The sequence below is a fragment of the Callorhinus ursinus genome, unplaced genomic scaffold, assembly GCF_003265705.2.
Source record: "Callorhinus ursinus isolate GAN/ISIS: 27379988/994484 unplaced genomic scaffold, GSC_fseal_2.0 scaffold63, whole genome shotgun sequence".
In the NCBI taxonomy this organism is placed as follows: domain Eukaryota; kingdom Metazoa; phylum Chordata; class Mammalia; order Carnivora; family Otariidae; genus Callorhinus; species Callorhinus ursinus.
In genome coordinates this window covers 1415170-1438815 of record NW_027397125.1, presented here as the reverse complement: position 1 = coordinate 1438815, position 23646 = coordinate 1415170, and the positions used below count along the sequence as shown (strand labels likewise).

The window sequence follows — 23646 nt, the reverse complement described above, 5'->3', positions numbered from 1 at the left end:
GCCCACTCTTAAAAAAAAAAAAAAGAAAAAAAATCTTAACCATTCCCCTCACCTGCTTGAAGTTTTTTTTTCCATTGCCCTTTTTACTTCGTAATATATAGCAGAATTTACTTACTTTATAGCCATCATTTATTATTTGTCCCACACCAGAGTTAAGCTCCATGAAGGTAGGAACTTTTTTATCTGCTGACTGTTGTGTTTCAAAGGTCAAGAACAGTTTTGGCCCAAACTAAGCACTCAACATACACTTATTGAATGAATGAAAAAAATGAGTATGTTATTTTTCATAGAGCATGAAGTAGAGCCTGGAGTGGGTTTGCGTGATTGGCATGACCTATGTGGAACATAGTTTTATTCAAAGCCCTGCTAGTAAAGGCAGTCAAAAAATGAACAAATGTTTATGGAATATCTGATATTCCCCAAATGACAACTTTCCAAATTTCCCAGAATTTACCATCTTTTCTCCATTAAACATTCTGACATTTTTATATTTGGCTTATGCTGTTCACCTCCATCACATCTCTTATAGTGGTACGCTCATACGAGATAAAAAATACTTGTTGAAAGAGCAAGGGAGTGAACTGGATTAAGGCATTAGGTTACCTGGGAATTCATTTATTTATCACATTAACAGACATTTTATAGAATTATGGCCCACAATAGTAGTAGTTTGCAAACTGAAGTCTATTTCTCTGAAGGATTTGTAAGTTTTCTATGATAATTTTTAGGTTTTCATTTCAGTGGTCCTCTGAAGATTTTTATTTATTTATTTATTTAATTTATTTATTTATTTTTAAAGATTTTTATTTATTTATTTGAGAGATAGAAAGCACGAGAGGGAAGAGGGTCAGAGGGAGAAGCAGACTCCCTGCCGAGCAGGAAGCCCGATGTGGGACTCGATCCCGGGACTCCAGGACCATGACCTGAGCCGAAGGCAGCCGCTCAACCAACTGAGCCACCCAGGCGCCCCCTCTGAAGATTTAACTTACACATGTTCTGGGCTGGCTGGGTAACCAAATACTAACAGGAGGTTTTGGTGTGTCTGTTTTGTATCTCTTTTGAGCATATTGGCACTACTTAGTGTAGTATTTTGTGGCAGGTTAATAAGAAAAAATCAGAGGCATCCTTTAAAAATGTAAAAGACTTATTCACCTTAACTGAAGCTGAAATGACAGTAAGCTACTCTGTCAGAAGATTTCACAATAGTTTAAAAGGAGAAGAGAGAGAAATGAGTCATAGCATGTAGTAAAATAGGCTTGCTAAAGTCTGTACCATATTCCTGTTGTGAGAGGTGATTTAGTTTGGCAAAACATAATCATTGGTGTTTTTAAATTAATATTTTAAATTTAAATTTTGTTGACTTTATAATTTTGTTTGCACTTACTTTATAATTTTGTATGTGTTTTTTGTAGCTACAAGAACTATAATATGAAAAATTTGAACCTAACTTTATATTTGTACATATTTAATAAAACATAATGAAAATAGTTTAAATTAGGAAGAGGAGACCTTAAAAATGTGTTTTTACTTTTAGTGGATTTTAATGAGGTGTTTATACTTTACTCAAGTTTGTGAAAAATGACATTACAAAGATTTGAGCTTTAGGGCCTAGGACACAGAATATTTACTTTAATGAAGTACAAGGTGTGACCGTTCACTGTAGGAAAAATGTTTCTGCTGCTAGTAGTGCTCATGGTGCTGAAAAATAGAAGAGAGGGATCTTAGGAAAATGTAGGAAGATTAGTTGGAGAAAATAGAGATATTTGAGATAAAATTGGAGCTTTCTTTGCAGTTTTGCTTTTGGCTCTGAATTTGTGAGTTCTCTTTTTTAGTGATTTTTCTCAAATGGCTAAGTGAAATGCAGTGTTTTTGTTTCTAGATTTAAGAGAAGAAAAATGTTAATCAGCACTTCTGTAGATGGTGCAAATCTCTGGTGTGGAACACTGGGAGACCTAAAGTGCTGTTTACAGTCATTGTGATAGAAGATCAGAGGAAAGAGATGCTCTCCCCCCACCCCAACCCCATCCCTGGTCCCGCATAGGTAAATTGGAATAGAAAGAAAGGAGATGAGGGCTTTGCTTTGGTTTACTTTAATAGAAGGGGTACTGGGAGCAGGTGTTATTTTAGAGTTGACTTTGCTACCATGCTACCAGCAATACTACCTGGAGTTCAGTCAGTCCACAAATATTTATTGAGCACCTCTATGTGCCAGGCATTATGTAGGGAGCTGAAGACAGGGAACAATACAGGGTCCATGCCTTTTGGGACTTAGGTAAAACTAATACTTGTTGATTCTGTTGTATCGTGTCCCTATCTTCACTTGGTACATTTTAGTTGAATATGAGTGGGCAATGTGAACATTTTTAGTGCACTCTTTATGTTGATTTATCTGATTTCTGGGATGGAATACAGAATTAGAAATTGTAGAGCCTCAGATTAATTTGTTCTTATCTTTCTCTGTTTTTAAGGGGTGTTATGAAAGTTGACATAAATCTTCAGAAAGTGGACATTGACCAATGTTCAAGTGATGGCTGGTTTTCAGGAACTCACAAATGTCACCTTAACAATTCAGAGGTAAGAACGTGAAGATAAAATCCTCTGAAATCAGAAACTCAGAAATGTATAACTTTAGAATTGAATTATATTTATGTGGGTAAGTGAACAACACACATCTTACTGGGAAAAAAAAGTCTCATATGCAGTTCTGAATGTTGCCAAATGAACTGAAAGAGGGGTAGAAAATTTTGTGCACAATAACTGTTCATTTGGGTACTAAGAGAAAGCTGAAACTAAAAATATGTTCGAGGTTTGGCGTTAGTCAAAGGCTGACCCATTCTTCAAAATGGGCTAGAAAATAGCCATGACGTGAGAAACCCAGGAGGGGTCAACCAGATTCTGCACATTTTTATGCAGTATGATGCTTGTGGAAACACTGATGCTGTACATTCAGACACACTGCCATCTGCTAGAAAAGCGATAAAGTATGGCAGGGAAATTTTGAAAACAAAGAGAAAACTATTCAGGGACCTGGATAAGAAATATGTATATTTGTGTATGTTTTTCAATTTTCAGTTCCTATCTGTGCTTGATTTCATGGGACTCTTGTTGGTAAAGAAACAGGCATAGAGATCATACTTCTGGAAATAAGACTGGTACTTGTCTTTTGTAGTTTCAAAGAGGAAATGTGATGACATCCTGATTTCATTTTCAGTAATCTATCTCTCAGGTCCCAAAATGCTGTGAAACAACTGTACTATAAAACTCCTGATCTTAATTAAATATTTGGGCTAACCAACTTTGAGTTCATGAATTTGTGAGGAAAGTCAGCTTAATTTATTTAAAATACAGGGAGATTGCCATAAATGTAGTAATTTAAATCTTCAATTTTAATTTTTGTTCTTGAGAAAGATGATTTTATATAGTGCATTTTTTTCTATCTGATACAATGCTCTTTATTTTTTATTTATTTTTATTTAATTTCAGTAGAGTTAATATACAGTGTTATATTAATTTCAGGTGTACAACATAATGATTCAATACATAGTGCTCCACCACAATATCCTTCAACCTTCCTACCCCCTAAAACCCTTAGAAACCCTCATAATTCCTCACATCCCTCTAAATCCATCATACATCCCTACCATATCTCTGTGACTCCCACTTCCTTAGTACCCCCTATACATTCCCACATATCCCCATACCGCCTCCCACATTTCTGTACAGCTCCACATAGCCAGCCCTCCACACAGCCCTCACTTCCTTCACTCCCCCCACCCCCAAATGGGGACTCAAATTATGTAAGTGAAATGTTTTGGTCTTGTTAATTCATAGAAGTTAAGGCCCTCTTTTTGCTTCCTTTCACTCTTTGTTCTTTTGATTTTGAACTTTTCTGAGTTTCCACTTCCCTTTGGATGGTCCTGGCATTTCTAAAGATACGAATTTCAATCACTGATGTAGTGAACATCTTTAGCTTGATTATTATCTCTGTGCCAATAGCATATAACCATTTAGGTTTGTCTTTTAGCTAGGGTGGAATTTTTTTTCTGCATGGGTGTTGTAGTGTGGATATTGATCTGTATGTGCTCATTTCTGTATAGCCTTGTTTCAGTAATGATCTTGGTGTAGTTTTTTTTTTTTTTTCCTTATAGCACATCTGTTTGACTAGATGGTTATATTGCAAGAATCTCTTTCTCCTTCTGGAAGATTGGTTTATTTTCATTGTACCAGGATTATTAATTTTCTGGGTGTTGTGTCTTTTTAAAAGTTTCAAATAGACTAAGTTATTTCAAGATAAAATATTATCCTCTGTTCTGGTTAAGAAGAATTACATTGAAATATGTAACATTTTGCATTGTATATATGAGCATTATACTTATTAGATTCCTATAGGAAAAACTGGGAAAACATATCCTATAAGACTACTGACAGTTCAATGAATCTCATTTGAAAATATTGTTAAAAGAGGCTCAGTGATCAATAATAACATCAATAAACAGTGGATGTACAAAATGCATATTTTGATTTAGACTCTGGCTCTCTTCACCCCCTTGCCTTCCCATGTGCTAGAATTGGGAGTGGGAGACGTTGGTGTTCTGGGCTGGGCCCTGGAGGCCCTTGGTAGGTAGTCTGACTAGGGCTGCTGTTGGAGCTCTTCACACTGTTTTGTTGGGCTTTTCTGAGGTCCTGTAGTTGGTGCTGGTCACGCTAGGCATCTGCAACAATTCCATACCTCATCTTCAGTCTAGGGACTAGCAGTGGTCTTTCAGTCCTTCCCTGTACTGACGTGAGTTGGAGATGAAGACTGGCTTCTCTTGACCTTTTTATTGCTTGGGGAAACAAAGAAAAATCACTTGTTCGGGATATTTTTCATCTGCACTGGCTCTCCTTTGTTCACATATTTTCTGTTATGGACCCCAAAGATCCCTGTGTAAACTGGCTTATTTTGGGAAGTAGTTAACATGATCTTTGTAGGGTGTAGGGGCCTATCTTTATGAATATCCATATCATTAGAAACAGAGACACTTATCACGTTTATTGTGGGTTTTATCTTACCAATGTTTAACATTCTTCTTTTATAAATACTAGTGGAAGTCACACATTTTAGTTATATTGAGGCATCTTTTCACTTTTAAAATGTTTCTGGTGTGTTGAATTTTTAGCCTTTAGGGTATCTTAAACCAGAACAGTGAGTCTGATGTTGGAAACAGGTAAGTAGCATGTGGCCAAGGACAAAAGCCTCAGGAGCATTTTAGAAAGGCATGGAATGGTTAGTGAGGAAAATAATTTCTCAATGAGTTTGGGTCTTTACAGGAACTAGGAGGCCACTAAGTATTTTTTAAAGGGCATAGTAAAACAGGATCTGAACCGACATCCTGAACTGGATTGCAGGATTATTCTGGCTGTTTTTGTAAGTGATCCAGATCATTGCAACAGGGACTTGATCATGTTGTCAGCATTCATTTAAATAATTCCTGGCCTATTTTCATATCATTGTTTGTGCTGAGTACACAAAATCCTCTCTTACAGATAGTTTATTAAAAACATTAAAATAAATTGATATTCATTTTTGTTTTAAAGGTTTTCTTTTGCTTTGTTTCCATTATAAGAATTTTTAAAAATCACTATTTAAAATAGGACAGTGGCCTTGAAACTTTTTGATTGTATTCTATTAGTAAAAATGCTCTAAGTATCCACCCATAGTATATGTGTATTTTTAATCTAGAAAGTATGAGTTTTTCTTATATTTATATATTCTGTATATTATAAATTAGAAAACTTAGGTTGAGATAAAGATAAAATAATACATATTTTTAAAGATTTTATTTATTTATTTGACAGAGAGAGGCACAGTGAGAGAGGGAACACAAGCAGGGGGAGTGGGAGAGGGAGAAGCAGGCCTCCCGCGGAGCAGGGAGCCCAATGTGGGGCTCGATCCCAGGACACTGGGACCATGACCTGCGCCGAAGGCAGATGCTTAACAATTGAGCCACCCAGACGTTCCTAAAATAATATTTTAATGTAGATTATATATTATAAATATTTTTAAAGAGAACAGTAAATTAACTGATTCACAATTATGCTTCATTTTTTGAAATCTTAGTTTAATATTTAGTAATGCAATGATTCAGAGGTCTCTAAGTTCAGTTTATTTTTGTACTTTGTTTTAATGTCTGTCATGGTTGAAAATATGCCTCATGAGGATATGTCTTTCCAAATTGAAGAAATAATTTGTTGATTGTGTTTGCGAAATGGCAGTGTTCATTTTTCAGTTCCATGTACCAGTTTTGCACAGGTTTTTGCAAAATTCAGCTGGCAGTCTTTCATCTAACCTGATGTCAGTTGGTCCTTACAAACTATTTGAAAAGCTGGGAATTTTAATATTTTAAGGGAATAGGTTAAAAAGTCCATTCACACTTTTGTGAGGAATATTTTCAAACAGATTAGGAGATTTTATTTCCAACTTTAAACTCTGTGGTTAGTGAGTATTTATAGTTTTTGGCAATGAAAACCACATAACACTGAAAACATTTCCAAATGCACATTTTCAAAATGCTCACTTCAGACGGCTTTCTCATGGATTATTAAACTGTCACTTTTACTTTGAAGGAACAGCTTGTATGTATTTTTGGAAATACCTGCTGCATAGGCACTACTGACAACCACTTGTCATTGTAGGAGCAGGTCAGCAAATTTGGAACATTTTCTTTCTTTCTTTCTTTTTTTTTAAAGAGTAATGCGTTACTAGTCTTTTAGTTTAGAAACAAGTAGTTCCCTTTGAGATAATCAGAAAATCTTTGTGTGAGAAAAGTTTTTCCAGGTCACACACCATCTCATTTTGAAGAACTGTAAATGCTTTACAATTTAAAATATTATACTCTGTAAATCCACTTAGATGGTCAGATGTAAATAGTAATACATTGAAATTTGAAAGTAGATGAAGGAACCAGTTAACCACTGTCAATAATGGCGCCTGGGAACTCCTAGCTTTCCTTCAGGATACCTCAAGTGACTTACCAGTCTTGTGGTCATATGACATGTGGACTGAGTAAGAGCATGAATGTCTTTCCAAGTCTTAAATTAGTAAAGAATGATTTCCTATTTTTTTAAATAAAAAGTTTAAATATAAATAGAAGTTCTATTTTCTTTTCACATGTCAATTAACCTCTCGTGTCCTCGCCTTTGGAGAACACTTCTTGAGGTTATCAGATTTTCTGTTCTATTTAGAATCACCTGAATGGTTGTGTTGTCAGCTCAGCCAGTGGTTTTATATAGTTCTAAGATGGTTTTCTGATATCTCTTTTTTCTACTGTTAGATGGGACTCCACTTGTAACTCTTTACTACTCCATTAAGTCTAAGTTAATTAATCTCTAAAGATATATTTTTAGAAAGTTAAAGATGTAAGAAAAGATGTCATTTAGTGTGCAAGAAAAAAATTTAATGCAAAAATCTAAGGAAAGCAGAAGGAGTCAATCATTCTCTTTTGGAAGCCGTCTTATATACAGAATACAGCTTACTCATTTGGCTGCAGTAGGATTTAGAGTACTTTTCCAGAGATTGCTTACTGAACTCAATTTGACTGAGTGAAAATTGCATAGAAACAGCTGTATGTTAGTTCTCATCTTGTGGCTGCAATCTCACCAAACTTTTCTTTTCTCTTTAATCTCTTCTTTTCTCTAGAAAGGTTCTGCATTACAAATATTATTGTTAACCTATCTCTAGAACTCTGCTGTTTTCTATAGCGGTCACTAGCCACATGATGGCTATTGAAATGTAAAGCAGTTAAAATTAAACAAAATGAAGACTTCAGGTCCTTCCTAGGCTGATTTCAAATGTATAGTAGCCACATGTAACTTAGGCTACCATATTGACTAGTGTAGTGGACAGCTGTGTTTTAGAATATGGTCTAGCTTACAGTGTAGTCGAAAGACATAGATTATTGAAACCTTTCAAATCTTTGAATTTCCTCTAATAGTAAGACTGCCTTCAAATCCACTAAGGGACGTTTAAGGACAAACTTGAATTTTGGCTTATGCAGGCATTCTTATGATCTACTCTCTTATCTCAGTTGAAAATAAATCTTGAGAAACTAGCAAATTATTTTTTTAATGCCATTATTTTACACTGAAAACTGTAAATATCTTTCAGTAAATGGAGAAAAGTAAATACTGGCAATTTTTTAGATTTTCATTGTTCTGTATTTGTAGTAAAACTTTTTTTCCCTTCATTACTAATACAAAATATGGTTAACATGAAGTCATACCCTCCTACTAGAATATAGGGCAATGATCAGGTGTTCACTCATGCTTAGCAGTACCTGACACATTTGTTGAATTAATGGAGGCAGCCCACTCTGTTGCTAGATGGCCTCCCTGTAACATACAGCCACCGCTTTTGATTTCTCCCACTGGGATTGCCCAAAAATAGAGTTAAAATTTTTTTCTTCCTAGTAGTCATTCATTCAGATATTTGAAGATTGCTGTCAGTCTGCTTCTAAGTCTTCTTTCTTCTAGGCTAAATAGTCCCTGGTTTAGTCAATTATCCTTGCTTTACTAGGCTTAACAAAAAAAGGCCATACCACTACTATATGGATCCCCATTTGTTTCTGAAGTTCGTAAAGCCCTAACTTGTTTGATTTTGTTACATAGTCCTTCTTTCTTAAATTATTAGAAACTGGTTATATTTTCCAGAGTTTTTCAGTATGCTCCTAAGAGTTATTTGGACTAGATATTCTGGAGTTGTTCCCAAAGTAGGGTTACTATTCCCAAATAACAGTACCAGGGTACCTAGAAAGTCTGTTAAGGGAAATCTGGCTTTCTCAGTTACAGAAAGGTGTTTCCAGCAACTGAGCCAAGAGTTCAACAGTGGCTATTGCCATCTTGTGGTTGGAGGAAAGAGGGGGGTAGGGACAGAGATGAAGAGGGAGAAGGGGAGGAAGGGAATCACTGATAGGAAGATCCAAAATCACTATCGGAAGACTGTTAGGTTTTTCCGTATGCCTAGTTGAAAGCTGGTTTGTATGTTAGATTCTGGTCATATCTTGGGCTGCTCTTTCGAACATTGCCTCATGCTACCCAGTTCTGACTTTAGCCTGTTCACCTCTAAATATGGTATCCTAGGCTTCTCTGTTTGAGACCCACTTTAAAAGTTTGCTGAACAATTATTCTTATTGACCCTTATTATTATAATTAACAAGACATGTTTTCTTTTACATGGGACACATTTTCTAATAGATTAATTCAAATTCATTTTTTTCATTCATTCAGTGTATATTTATTAGTACCTGCTATATGCCAGGCACTGTTTTAGTGTCTTGAGATATACAGTGCTAAACACGACAGAGGAAATCCATAATTTAAAAGAAATCATTTCATTCTAGAGGGAACCAGAGAGCTTAAAAATATATCAACTGACTTTAACTTTTTAAAATACTAACTTTGCTAAGGGACTAAAATACCATACATTAATTTTTGAGACACAGGAATGAATAATCCCTATCATAAAAGACAAGTCTTTGCACATCTTCCAGAAGTGCAAGAATTTACCTATTTAATTGGCAAACAGTAAAAAAAATATATATATAATGCTCAGTGTTGGTGAGGTTTTTTGCAAAATGGACATTCTCATGCATTATTGATAGGGATGCAAATTTTTCTCAAACTTTCTAGAAATATGGTAAAAACATATCACCATTAAGAATTGCATTCTTTTTTGTCCCATCTGTTCTTTTTCTTTCATTTCTACTTTGAGTAAGCTTTATAAGGAAATAATAAAAAACTGGCATAAGTATATATGTACTGGACTACTTATTACAATATTATTTATTGTAATAAAAATTTTGAAACACCTTAAGTGTATAACAATAAAGAATTGGTTAAATAAGTTATGATGCAGGCAAAAAATACAATACTATATTGCTATTTAAAATGATATCATTCTTTGTTTGTTGACATGGAATGATATCCATGATATATAATAGGGAAAAGAATGAAGTCCTCCAGCATGGATTAAGGATTAATAAGAATTTTGGGATAGAGAGAAGTGACATTATATAAGAAAGTCTTTTTGGAATGTATTAGTAGATGAGTAGAAAACTGGTAAGAAGCAGCCAACCTTTTTCTCCCCTGAAAACGAGCCCTTTTAATTTTAAGAAGTGAAATTTGTAACTGTGGGAATTATGTGCAGAGTGATTTGTATGAGGTACCTATTATTTGTAGAAGATGGGTAGACTGAAAGGGAGAGGGCACATGCAGTCTCAAAGGAAAAAAATCTATATTTTCATTGTTCATGGTACCTCTGTCTAGAACTTTATGGAGCTGGGAAGAAGAGGATGGAGAGAGTCAATTTGAAGAATCCTGAGAGTATCTATTAGAAGGTGGCAGATTGATTGTTATATTCAGAGACTCCTTTTTCCTTTTTGGCTCACAGTGAGGATTGTCAATGCAAACAACCAACCCCCCCCAAATCAAAGGTTACAGTTGGAAATGGATGAATCCACAGTAAAGACTGTGGATGGGTTTCACTTTTGTATTGTTTCAATTCAAGAGATTTTATCAAAATCTTAAAAATAAAGCTTCTTTTTAATATTAATATCAATAATGTATGCAACTAGGGGCGCCTGAGTGGCTCGGTTGAGCATCTGCCTTTGGCTCAGGTCATGATCCTGGAGTCCTGGGATTGAGTCCTGCATCGGGCTCCTTGCTCAGCAGGGAGTCTGCTTCTCCCTTTGACCTCCCCTCTCTCTCTCTCTCTCTCTCTCAAATAAATAAATAAAATCTTTAAAAAAATAATGTGTGCAACCAATTAGTAGCACTTGCTTTGGGTCAAGAATTGTTCTATATGCTTTGTTCCGCATGTTTTACATGCATTAATTTTGTAGTCCCCATTTTACTGATGAGATAGGTAGGACTAGAGAGGTTAAATAACTTGCCTATAATCACACAGTTAGTAATTGGCAGAATTGGAATTAGAGGTCAGATTTGTTTGATTCCAGAACACATTTTTTGAAATTTATTTATTTTAGAGCACACGTGTGAGTTAGCAGCGGGAGGGAGAGAGAGAGAATCTCAAGCAGACTCTTTGCTGAGCACGGAGGCCTGCCACAACCCTGAGATCATGACCTGAGCCAAAATCAAGAATTGGATGCCTAATCAACTGAGCCACCCAGGTGCCCCAGAGCATATTTTTTTTAATACGACTATCTTATACTTCTTGTTATTTTCTAGGAAACATATAATGGGATAAATCTACTTTGGATTAGGAGTGAGCATGTACGGGGAGTCTTAGATTACAAAGTACATTTAACTTTGGGAATTGGGTAGCTGAGATTATGGGATATTGTCCTATGTCAGTGTCACTTTAGACAGGGTACATAGGCATTGTATTAACAGCTGTGAAAATCTAGTGTCTCTCTCATTGAAGAGAGGAATTAAGCTTAGGCTTTGGATTTGTGTTTAAGTCTAAAGCTGTATATAGAAAGTGACTGAATGGACTGATGTTAACTTGCAGTGAAGGTTGTAGCAGTTTGTTATAGAGTTTTATTTGGGGCCTTGCACTGGTCAGAAAGTTCATCAATTCTTTGAAAAATGATGTAGGAGACAAGTAATTAAGAATAACAAATACGTCAGACATTAAAAATCAGAGACTAAAGAGATTTTGCTGAGTTGGAGAAATGGACATCTCTATCAATGAATGAAACTTAATAGGAACAAAGGTAAGATCCTGAATACGAGTACAAAAATCTATCTTTTCAAACATAGGAAGAATAAAATGGTTTAGTTGTAGCACATGTAAACAATAATATTTGGGAGAACCGTTGAAAGTTCAGTATGAGTCAGTAATATGGTGTGGCTGCAAAACAGCAATAGCAAAACCAGTCTTAGTCATAGATTGTTCTTGAGATGTTGAGAGGTTCACATCTCACTGTATTCTAAACTTAACAGAAAATACCTCAAATAGTGTGACAAGGAATATAGAAATTGAATATATAGTATATTAGCAAGGGCTTTGAAACATTGTTTTTTGAAGACTCAAATTAAAGATTTTTTTCTAGTTAGAAGACCCAGGGATGATCTGACAGCTATTTTCAAACATGAAAGTAGCTATTATGTGACTATTTATGTTTTTTTTGTCAAAGGACCCAGGAGCTAGACTGTGACTTATCAGTAAGCCAGTAGTGACAACAGAAGGCTCTGTTTAGCTAAGTGTAAGTGGAACATTTTAACAATCAGAATTGTTCAAAAATTGAGAATACATATATATAAGACATATTTATTTAATAATTATGCTGTGAACTAGGTATGCTTGTTCCTATTTTCTAGATGAGGAAACTAAGACTTAAAAGGGTTTTAAGTAACTTGACCTAAGGTCATAAAACCAGGAAATGGTAGGTCAGGAATTTAAATTATAGGAAGATAGTACAGTTGTCCCCCCTTACCGGCAGTTTCACTTTTCCATAGTTTCGGTACCTGTATTCAGCTGTGGTCTAGAAGCAGATGGTCCTCCTTCTGATTTGTTGTCAGAAGGTGAGTGGCAGCCTGACGGTACATCCCAATGCTTGTCACTCACCTCATTTCATCCCATCATATAGACATTTTATCATCTCACATCATCATAAGAAGAAGGGGGAATGGAATATAATAACATATTTTGAGAGAGAGACATGTTCGCATAATTTTCATTATAGTATATTGTTATAATTGTTCTATTTTTTTATTATTGTTCATATCTTACTGTGCCTAGTTTATAAATTAAACTTTACCATAGATACGTAGGTATAGTAAAAAAAACCAAACATGGTATATATAGGGCTTAGTTTCAAGCATCCACTGGGGTCTTGGGATATATGCCCCACAGATCAGGAGGGACTACTGTATAGGTGATCATTGGTTGTTTGGAAAGAGAATTACTGACTGGTAGTGGCCAAATGGCTGATACTGTTGGTGTTTAGTTTTACCCATGGGAGCTTAGCTAGGGGGCATGCTGGAATCTTACATGTAGACCTGATCTAATTCTCAGGTGGCCAAAACAAATTTCCGAAATGTGTGGCAAGCTCACATACAAATTTGGATTAGAGCCAATATACAGAAGGTTCCATATTGTAGGTGTGTGAGTGGCTGCATCAGAAGTTTCTTGCCAGTGGTGGTACTCTTGTTTCAAAGTATGGCATGACTTGGGGTGGTAGAAATGTACAGTTTGAAACAGGATTCAAGGGATATGATCCATCTCCTTAGACAAAGGTTGGTGAGGGCTGTACGTTCCTGTTCGGGCATCAGCTAAGAGGGCAGGTGTTAAGGGAAGGGACCTGCTTCCAGCAGGGAATTAGAATACACATCAGAACGGAGGAATAAAACAAAGGTGAATATGGAGGATTGCAGCTCACTGGGTACAGAGATATCAAAGGGATCCACTATATTTATGATTGTATATAAATACATTTTAGACTCTAAACTGTTGCTGAAGACAAACACCTTAAATGCTCCAAACTTCTCTGTGATCTAGGGTTAGAGTGGGGCCCAGCTTAAAGGTTGGAAATGAATAGCATATTCAGCAAACTAGAGTGGGCTGGGGCAAGAGAATTGACTTGCATATACCAATGCATACGAACTCAAAGCAGCAGACTTTCTTGATCTTCTCAATTTGGTGAGAGAAGCTAGTGAACATATTTGGAATATGTAGCTAAATTTATAATGGAGCCAATCAGGAGAAAAAATCTACCTATTAAACCTTTGCTTTTGTCATATTCAGTAGCAGAAAAATTGCTACTTGTCCAATTCTAGATGTGAGAAGCAATCAGAATATATACAGTAAGTGCTTGAGGGTGACTTTGGGGGGTTAAATATAGCTTTGCATCATTAGCTTATGTGGGAAAAAAATCCCATTATGACAGCAAATCAGATGTAATCTGGCACTCCCTCTGCTACAATTATATAAAATATGGTGGAAACTTGTCAAAGCTTTCAGTGAGAAATGAGGCTACTGATGCTTCGCAGCCCCCTTTTCGAGCACAGTGAAGAACCATGTTGCCTAGCTACAGCCCTTGGCTGATTTAGAAAGCTTTAACTGACTGTATTCTAAAGAGTTAAACTCTATTCTTTGATATCTTTTTTCTCTTAAACGAAAAAGCCTTATTTACCACCTTCTTAATTTTCTTTCTTTTTTTTTTTTTTTTTGGTGTCTTAAACAAGTCATTTATGTGTATTCATCCAGGGCAAGTTTCAATTTAGCATTATTTTTCCCTCCCCAGAGTTTATAGAATGAGAGAGAGCGAGTGGGTGGTTGATGATACAAGCAGAAGATAAAGTATTGCAATAACTTAAGTGCTTTTGCCCTCAAAGTAATGTGCAAATGTCTATTTCAAAACTGTTTGTCTTTTGAAGTCATTGTGTTTTCCCTCTCAGCTTATTCATAGTTTGGGTTGCTATTGTCTTTATAATGCACAAGAATGTGTAAACTCACATATAGGTGTATGGAGAGATGCAGGGAACATTGAATGGAACCTGATGAAACAGGAATCAGAGTAGGGGCTGGAAGTGTCACCCAAACACTGAAAAGAAGGATTAAAAGGAAAAACGAGGAAAACTGTAAATGGATATTTACAGCAATTATTGTACATCAATTAGAAAAGTGTGCAAAGAGGGAAATGTCAGATGTATCAGAGCCCATTTCAATGGGATAAGAATACTCAAGGATTCATAAGTCTGGGGGAGACTTTAAGAGGCTTTAGTTTCATGTTCTGTCTCCAGAAAGTAGTATCTTTTTTATTCTTTTAAATGTTTGGATATTCACATTATAGCTCTTCAGGAAAGTGAACTGTCCCTAAGCAGTGCTTTCTATTATCTTACCATAATTATTGTATTGAAGTAAAGCCATGACCTAATCTTGATTATATAATTATTTCAGTAGATTTTACTATTGGCTTGTCAGTACACTCTGTTTTATACAGGCAAAAGCAGTTTTTCCTGCTGGTGCTTACAGTGCCATGATTACCTGGAGGAAATTCTATAGAGTTGATTCTGTATTTACATTTGGAGATAGGATAATGGATAATGGTCTCTACAAACATGGCTCCATTGAAATTCTAGTTCTGTTGAAGCCCCAAATTCATAGGGGGCATAGGGGTTAAATGAGCCACTGTGCTTATGGGCTTTGTTTCTACGCTGGTCTGCAAATCACTTTGATTTGTCACCTATTAAAATATGTTTGTCTAAGGCAGTCATTTTCAAAGTGTGGTCCTAGGACCCCTGGGATCCTCAAGACCCTATCAAGGGAGTTTGTGATGTTAAAACTACTTTCATAATAATTCAAAGACATTATTTGCCTTTTGAACTATCCATTCTCTTATGGGTGTACAGAGGCTTCATAAGATATGATACAGAAACAGATTGAATGCAGAAAGAAATATGAGAATCTAATTGGCTTCCTATAAGCCAGACTTCAAAGAGATTTGCAGAAATGTAAAACAATGATTTTTTTTTTGTTTGGGAAAATATAGTTATTTTTCAAAAATACATTGTTTATGTTAGCATGTTATGGGCTTATTGTTATTTTTAAATGAATTATTAAATATTTTCAAAATTTCTCAGGTTTAATATCCAAGGTGGTAAATATCAATGTATATAACCAACATAAAAAAAATTCTTTGGGATTCTCAATAATTTTCAAGAGTGTAGAGAGGTGCCAAGACCAAAAAGTTTGAGAGGTCTGATCTAGTGTATTTATAAGCTACTGTATAATTCTGACATTGACTCTACTTCCTGGTTTCTCTTTTTTTCTCTTTCTTACTTTGGTGGTTCTGCTGACAGATTTCTGTACCCCATCTCTGCCCTCCATTTTCCCTCTTGATATTTTCAGCCTCAGGCCTCACTGAGCTCAGCCCAGTGTTTGTCTAAAAAAAAATACCACATATTAAATTTCATGTGTATTTCTAGCTATAGTGACTACATTCCAGGTAAAAGTCATCACATATTATTTTACTTCTTAGATAATTTGAATTAAAAAAAGAAACTTTTAGATTTTTCATTTTGATTTAATTTTTTAACAAATTTGACCAAAATGTGAAAGGATAGAATATATTGTATTTTACCCTTCCAACTTTCATATTGGAATTCTCTTTAAAGAACTATTTATTTGAGAGAGAGTGAGTATGAGTGCAGGGAGGATAGAGGGAGAGGGAGAGAGAGAATCTCAAGCAGACTCCCATCTGAGCACAGAGCTGGACTCAGGGCTTGATCTCAGGACTCTGAGATCGTGACCTGAGCCAAAATCAAGAGTCGGACACTTGACTGACTGAGCCACCCAGGCGCCCCTCATATTGGAATTTTTTTATTATTTTTAAAAATTTTTTATTATTTATTTGACAGAGAGACACAGCGAGAGAGGGAACACAAGCAGGGGGAGTGGGAGAGGGAGAAGCAGGCTTCCCGCTGAGCGGGGAGCCCGATGCGGGGCTCGATCCCAGGACCCTGGGATCACGACCTGAGCCGAAGGCAGATGCTTAAGGACTGAACCACCCAGGCGCCCCTCATATTGGAATTTTAAATGTAAATTGAATCATTTACATGCTAAAGCATGCAGAATTGTGTAGAATTCTGCAGCCCTAAAGATAAAAGATCAATGTGTCTGTCTAGCTAATGCTGTTAATTAGGTAAAGACATAATCAACTAATGCCTGAAAATTTTCTTCTGAGGATTGGTCTGAAATTTTACTTCTATCATTGGGTAAGCTACTTAACTTTTGTTTTTAATTAACAGATTGTGAATTCAGTAACCATATTTTTTTGTGTTCAATCAAGATATTCTTAGGACCAAATGAATACCATGTATATGTGTAAAATGAAGTCAATGTAGTATTTTATTTCTTTGTTGAAATAGAGATTCCAGATCATTTTTTTTGTTTTTTAGTGAAAGATTTCAGTGATTTTTCTTTAAATAGTTTAAATATTTGATTGGTATACACTGATATTTTGTTACCTCTGTAACAGTGATGCCTGTGTTGTAGCTAAGAATGGGGATGAATGGGGAGGAGTGGAAATGAAATCCTGTGCCTTTTCTCCTGGGTCAGGGTTGATTAAATCTTCAGTTATAAAAGTGCTCAGTAGCCAGGTCTCTCGGGTGGCAGTGTGTTGAGCTTTCCCTTTCCCTCACTCTCACGTCTGGTCACTTGGGAAATGTTATCAATTCTCCCTCAATAGCTCATCAGTTTGTTTTCTTCTCTCATTCTTACTACAGCTGACTTTGTTCTAGTATTAATAATTTCTCGCTTGGATGCTTCCAGTACTCTCCTGTGTTGTTTTATTCCTCTCCAGTTCATCATCTGCACTGCTGCCAGTGTGATTAAAAAAATGATTCATGATTATAACATCATATAAAATGTATGTACAGTATTGCATAGTACCTTTTTTTTTGAGATAGTGTTGGATAATAGTTAAAAGTGCTGGTTTGGGTTCAGACTGCCTGTTTCCTAACCTATGCTCCCATTTCTTTAGATGGGAGTGATACTATGATATATGTAAAATGCTTTGCACAGTACATTCTCTATAAATAGTAGCTATTTTCCATAGCACTTTGTATGCTTGAAATTGTTAGTTATTTATAATTATGTATTTATATCTGTCTTTTCTGGTAGACTAAGTACCATGAAGGCAAGAAGCTGCATGGCAGAGCAGGTTCTCTCCAAGGTGCCACCTCTAATGCTGTATTAAAATGACTTCATTACTGTCAATTGGAATAACTGACTTTATCGGTTGCCCTTTCACTGTCATATGTGTATGTGTGTATATACATATGTATGTAGATAAATACAAATATACATATATATTTATACATATATATAAAGGTATTGTTAATCCTCTAAACAGTTTGAGAAGATACTTATTATCATTTCAGTTTTATAGATGAGGAATCTGAGGCTCAGATATTCTTAAAAATTAATATAGATTACATCTCAATTAAGAATTTGCACCAGTCAGTAGCTGATGGAAGAGTACCTTAAGGCAAAGGCTGTGACCCATTCATATATCTTATTGTCAAGGCTGTTCTTGTAGTTTAAGTTCATGCATAATACCATATTCTTGTAATAGAGTATCTCTTATAGTCACTGGTGTCGTCACTATATCACACCCATAAGAAAGATTTAGATGAATTCTACCATAGCTTAACAGGTTCTCCATCTTACTTCAGGAATGGAAAATTCCAGGCAGAGAGTAGTTACTCATGATACGCTTCCTTGTATCTGAAAACCTTCCTGGATACATAGGTTATAGGTCTAACTTTAATTTGTTTTATATTTCACTACATTTAAAATTTACTTCATTGATTTATTTATTCATTGTAAGCAGTTCTAATTAAAAATGAATAGAGGTTCAATTAAAATGGATGGTTTTAATTCTTATTAGGGAACTTCTATTATCACAAATACTATAATCAACTATTATTTTTAGAATAAAATAAAAACTCTGTGCATGCCATAATGACTTAGTTATGTGCTTTAGTTTCTATTGTTTTCCACTTGTGATAGATGCATTTTGTAAAATGGGTATAAAGAATTTGGAATAGGTGGCTCTACGAATTGACTAGTGATTATTGTCAATTTGCCATTGTCAAGTGTTTTTGTCACTGATCTAGATTTGAAAGAATGAACAAACACATGATGCTTTTAAAAACTGCATTATTCTTTCTTTTGACGTAAAAATAGAGAACTTTTCAAACACTATTCAGCTAAATTCTCCTCCACAACCAAACCGCCAAATTAAAAATTAGATTATTTTCTTGACAGCAAGTTTTGCAGTATATATAAATGTATAATTGGAGGAGCTTATCTTCATCAATTTTTAGCCTTCCCTTTTCCCCCTACTCTCTCCACTATGGGACGTTTGTTATTTTTTGTCAACTGATGGTTATAAAATTTGTGCTTAATTTTTGCTTCAGTTTCTATTTCTTTGATAACTAATAAGGGTATGTATGTGTATGCTTGTGTATGTGTGTGCACACACATACTTCTAAGTAAGCAATTTTATGAATATAATGAGAGATATTTTATATATGTACTATATCTGGGTAGTTTGGATTAGATAATATATATTTTACTAAGATATCTCAATTATGCTATCTACAAGCCCACAAATTAAGTCTAAAAACAGAGATGTGACATTTTACTAGTAAAATCTCAGGTGAGTTGAGCTTCTGTTCATTAGTTGTATTTTCATTATCCTTTTATCTGAAGCTAAAAGAGAGTTGTGGTTTTTATTAGTGAACTTTCAAGTTGAATCTTCCGTGACAGAGGCAGAAATCTACAGATTTAAATGTTTTATGTACTCTTTGTGCCAGTTGTCAGTTTATCTCTTTGCTCCATATCCATCCTTCTTTGCCCTGCTTTGTGATATTGGAGCTGAGCCCTATGAGCATTTTTCTTTTGCCAGGTAGAGAGCTGTTAAGCTTTTCAGTAGATGGCATTGGAGAGACACTGAATGAAGAAGTGGCTTTTCTTCCTAGTTCCAAAATGCTTTTTTATTCCTGCTCCAAGAGTGAACTGCAGCCAGTGGCATGCAGAATACCCAGTGTCCCACACATACTCTCCTGAGTTTTGATGGCACTCACAGTCAGCTGGGACAGCCAGTGGGACTCATCTTCCAGTGTTCCAGAGAGTTGCATTAACACCCTCTCAACACTTACCCACGTGCCCCTTTCAGGAGGCATTCTTATACTTTTTGCAGCATCTCCTAGTTTCTTGAACATATGAAGTTTTATTTGTAATAGCTGTTTAATTACCTTTTCTACAAATTCTATCAACTGTATAGTTCCTTGGAATTTTAGCCACTTGGGCCTTCCTTGACTACCATCCCTGTCTTTTCAATTCAGGGATACTGCTTAGTTTATCTCTTTCTGTGCTACAGCCTGAAAAAGTCTTTGCAGGCAGTAAAGTAGGGCAGGCATAGGGATTACCTAATTTTTCTCTTCCTCCCAGGGAATATTCTCTTTGCCTGTTGTGAAATGATGTTTTACTTATTTTTTCCAGTTTTTTATTTGGTTAAGACAGCAAGGTAAATCTGGTCCTTGTTCCTGTATTATGTTTGGAGAGGAAGTCCACTTCTGTTTTTTTTTTTTTTAAATTCTACAAATTAAAAAGCATTATGATAATTAATATTTTAAAAAGTGTTTGCTTACACTAAAAAATGCAGGTTTATCATTGTCTTTGCTGCACATTAGATTGTCCTTCCAGGATCATTTTTATTCTTCTTGAAGTACAGTCTTTTGAGGTTCATTTACTGAGGTCTCTTGGTAGTGAACTCTGTTCTTATACTTAAATATTTTTATTTTATCATCATCATCATCATCGTCACCTAGGCACCAAATTTTGGGTTTTCCTCAACCTTTTAACGATACTGTTCTGCTGCCTTCTGACTTCTATTGTTGTTGAGAAGTCTGCTATTCTTCTAATTGCCATAATTTTGTGAGTATTCTGCCTTGTTTCTATAGGTGCTTTTAATTTTGTCTTCTATATTTTCAGGTTTTTAAAAAAATAATACTTTAGAGCTTGGACTTTTTATTTTGTTTCATTTATCCCACCTGGGATATGTGCTTCCTGGATTGATGGGTTCACATTTTTTATCAGTTCTGAAAATTTTGCATCCATTATCTCTTTGGATACTACCTTTTCTCCATTAACTTTTCCTTTTTGACATTCCAATGAGAGGTATATTAGAACTTTTCCTTCTGTTCTTTATGTCTTTTAACATTCCTCTCACATTTCAATCCCTTGTTTCTCTGTGCTGTATTGAAGGTAGGTTTTGGACATATTTTCCAGTACAACTAATTGTTTCTAATCTGCTTTTTAATCAACTGATTAGTTTCTTCCTTTTTTTTGGTGACCTTTTAACAGTTATAATTTTCATAGGTAGGGGTTCTGTCTTTTTCCTCCAAATCTCCTCCAAACCAAGCCAGAGCTACAACAATACAGTACTGTTTATTTCTAACAGTATTGTATCGATTGGTCAACTTTGTAATTATGCCCTTTATTTATTAAAACAGTTTATGCATAGCAGTGCTATAGTTTTTCCCTATAGTTTCTATACAAATAATACTTGCGAGTAAAAATATTGTCAGTTGTTTCTTCTGGCTCTCAATCATAAAAAATGGGTTTCTTGAGTTTGCTATTTTTGTTTGTGAACTCATTGGTTGATTTTACTCAGTGGAAGTTCTGTGGACCTAAAGTGAAGAAAATTTAAGGGGATTTGTTTCTGCTTCTTTCTGTTCCTCAGGAGTACTATTGACCTGGGCCATGGAAGCCTCTTCTGAGGGTCTCTGATCAGCAAAACTGTTAGGAGGTTTCTGATTTACCTGTGACTGGTCCAAATCTTAATTTCATTGCTAAAACAGTTGCCCCTGGGCAACTTTGCCCTTTTGGCTGTCCATTGTTGTAGCTCTGGCTTGGTTCCATAGATACAGTTTTTCTGACCTTATTTCCCTTTTTTTTTTTTTTAAAGGGGATCTTTGGAATCTTTTGTAGACTTTTATGTCTCAAACTTTATGTATTTCCTAATGTTTAGTTGTTCTGAAGCAGGGGTAACCTTTAAGCTTTCTTTACGACTTGCTGCATTAGAAATACACTGTTAAGTGGATAAGTAGCATAGATTACTGTTAACTTTAAGGATGAGACTACTTTGGAAGTGTAAAAGATTGCTTATTTTTCCTATATAAGAAATATTTTTTATATATTTCATAAGTGCTTAAGATATAATTCACATCATGAAGTAACTCTTTTGAAATACTAGGTATTAGTACTGGACACATCATCTGTTGTACTGTCATACATTATAACATATAAACTTTCACCAAAACCCTGAACACCAGATTACTGAGTTGAAATCATCTGAGAAAACAGATTTCCATGCAGTAATTAGGAGTGTAGGGTCTGGGGGTAGGTACCTGGGTTCACATCCTGGTTTCACAATTTATTTGCTGTGAAACTTTAGGCAAGTTATTTAATCTCTGTTCCTCCACCTTTCCTTATATGTGAGGAACCGATAACAGTACTTACTTAATATAGGTGCTAAGAAGATAATTTATTCTTTTATTCATTGATATTTGTTTCTTTACCACCAACTACATGTGGCTATTTAAGTTTAAAATTAAACTAAGTCCTATTAAATAAAATTAAAATTCAGTTCCTTAGTAACACTAGCCCATTTCACATGCTTTATGACCGTATGTGGCTCGTGACTACCATATTTCATAGTGCAGAAATGAACATTTCCTTCACTGCAGAGGTGACAGCTCCTTCAAATGCATAGACATCAGTGCAGAGCCATCAGAAACATGAAGAAGCAAGGAAACGTGACACCACCAAAGGAACACAATAATTTTCCAGTAAGTGATCCCAAAGAAATGGAAATCTGCAGGTTACTTGAAAAAGAATTCAAATTAATTTTTTAAAAGATTTTATCCATTTATTTGAGAGAGAGAGAGCGTGTGAGAGAATATAAATGGTGGTGGGGAGGAGCAGAAGGAGAGGGAAAAGCAGACTCCCTGCTGGGAAGGGAACACAATGTGGGGCTTGATCCCAAGACCCTGGGATCATGACCTGAGCCAAAGGCAGATGCTTAACTGACTGGGCCACCCACGTGCCCCTCAAATTAATTACTTTAAGGAAACTGAGTGAGATTCAAGAGAACACAGAGAATTCAATGAATTCAGGAAAACAATGCATGAACAAAATGAGAAGTTCAACAAAGAGTTAGAAATAAAAAAAGAACCAAATAGAAATTCTAGACCTGAAGCATACAACAAACAAAATGAAAAATGCAATAGAGAGCTTCAATATTAGGCCCAATCATGCAGATCAAAGAATCTGCAAACTTGAAGACTAATCTCTTGGTATTATCCAGTCATAGGAGACTAAGAAACAAGAATAAAAAAGAATGAAACAAACCTATATGAATTCTGGATACTGTCAAGCAAAACAACATTCATGTTATGGTAGTCCCAGAAAGAGAAGAGAGAAAGGGACAGAAAACTTACTTAAAGAAATAATGTCTGAAAATGGCCCAAATCTAGGGAGAGACATGGCCATTCAAGGACATGAAACTCAAAGACCTCCAAACATATTCAATCTAAAGAGATTTTCATTGAGACACATTATAATCAAACTCTCAAAAATCAAAGACAGAATTTTTAAAGCAGCAAGAGAATAGCTTGGCACATACAGGGGAATCCCAGTAAGGCTATCTGCAGATTTCTCAGCAGAACCGTTGAGGACCAGGACAAAGTAGGATGAGATATTCAGAATGGTGAAAGAAAAAGCTGCAAACTTCACAGCAGAATTGTCCTTCAGAAATGAAGGAGACATAGACTCTTCCAGACAAAAGCTTAGGAAATTTATTACCACTAGACCGGCCTTACAAGAAATGGTAAAGGAAGTTTTCAAGCTGAAATGAAAGGACACTAATTGGTAAACACAAAAACATATGAAAGTAGAAAATTCACTAGTAAAGGTAAATATATAGTCAAATTCAAAATACTCTAATACTGCAGTAGTAGTATATAAATCACATTATACCCTAGCATCCAGGTCAAAAGACAAAAGTGTTAAAAAAAATAATTAGTGGTACAATATTTTATTAACTGGTACACAATATAAAGAGATGTAAATTG

General features: G+C 35.4%; 1 protein-coding gene across 1 annotated transcript in view; it reads left to right on the top strand.

The window, feature by feature from the left end:
- The window catches only part of GPR158 (G protein-coupled receptor 158), a 453369-nt gene that overhangs the window by 35122 nt on the left and 394601 nt on the right, over nt 1-23646 (top strand). Inside the window, exon 2 of the mRNA XM_073885618.1 lies at nt 2469-2574. Within this exon, the coding sequence (XP_073741719.1) occupies nt 2469-2574 (106 nt within the window). The remainder of the gene's footprint in view (nt 1-2468; nt 2575-23646) is intronic.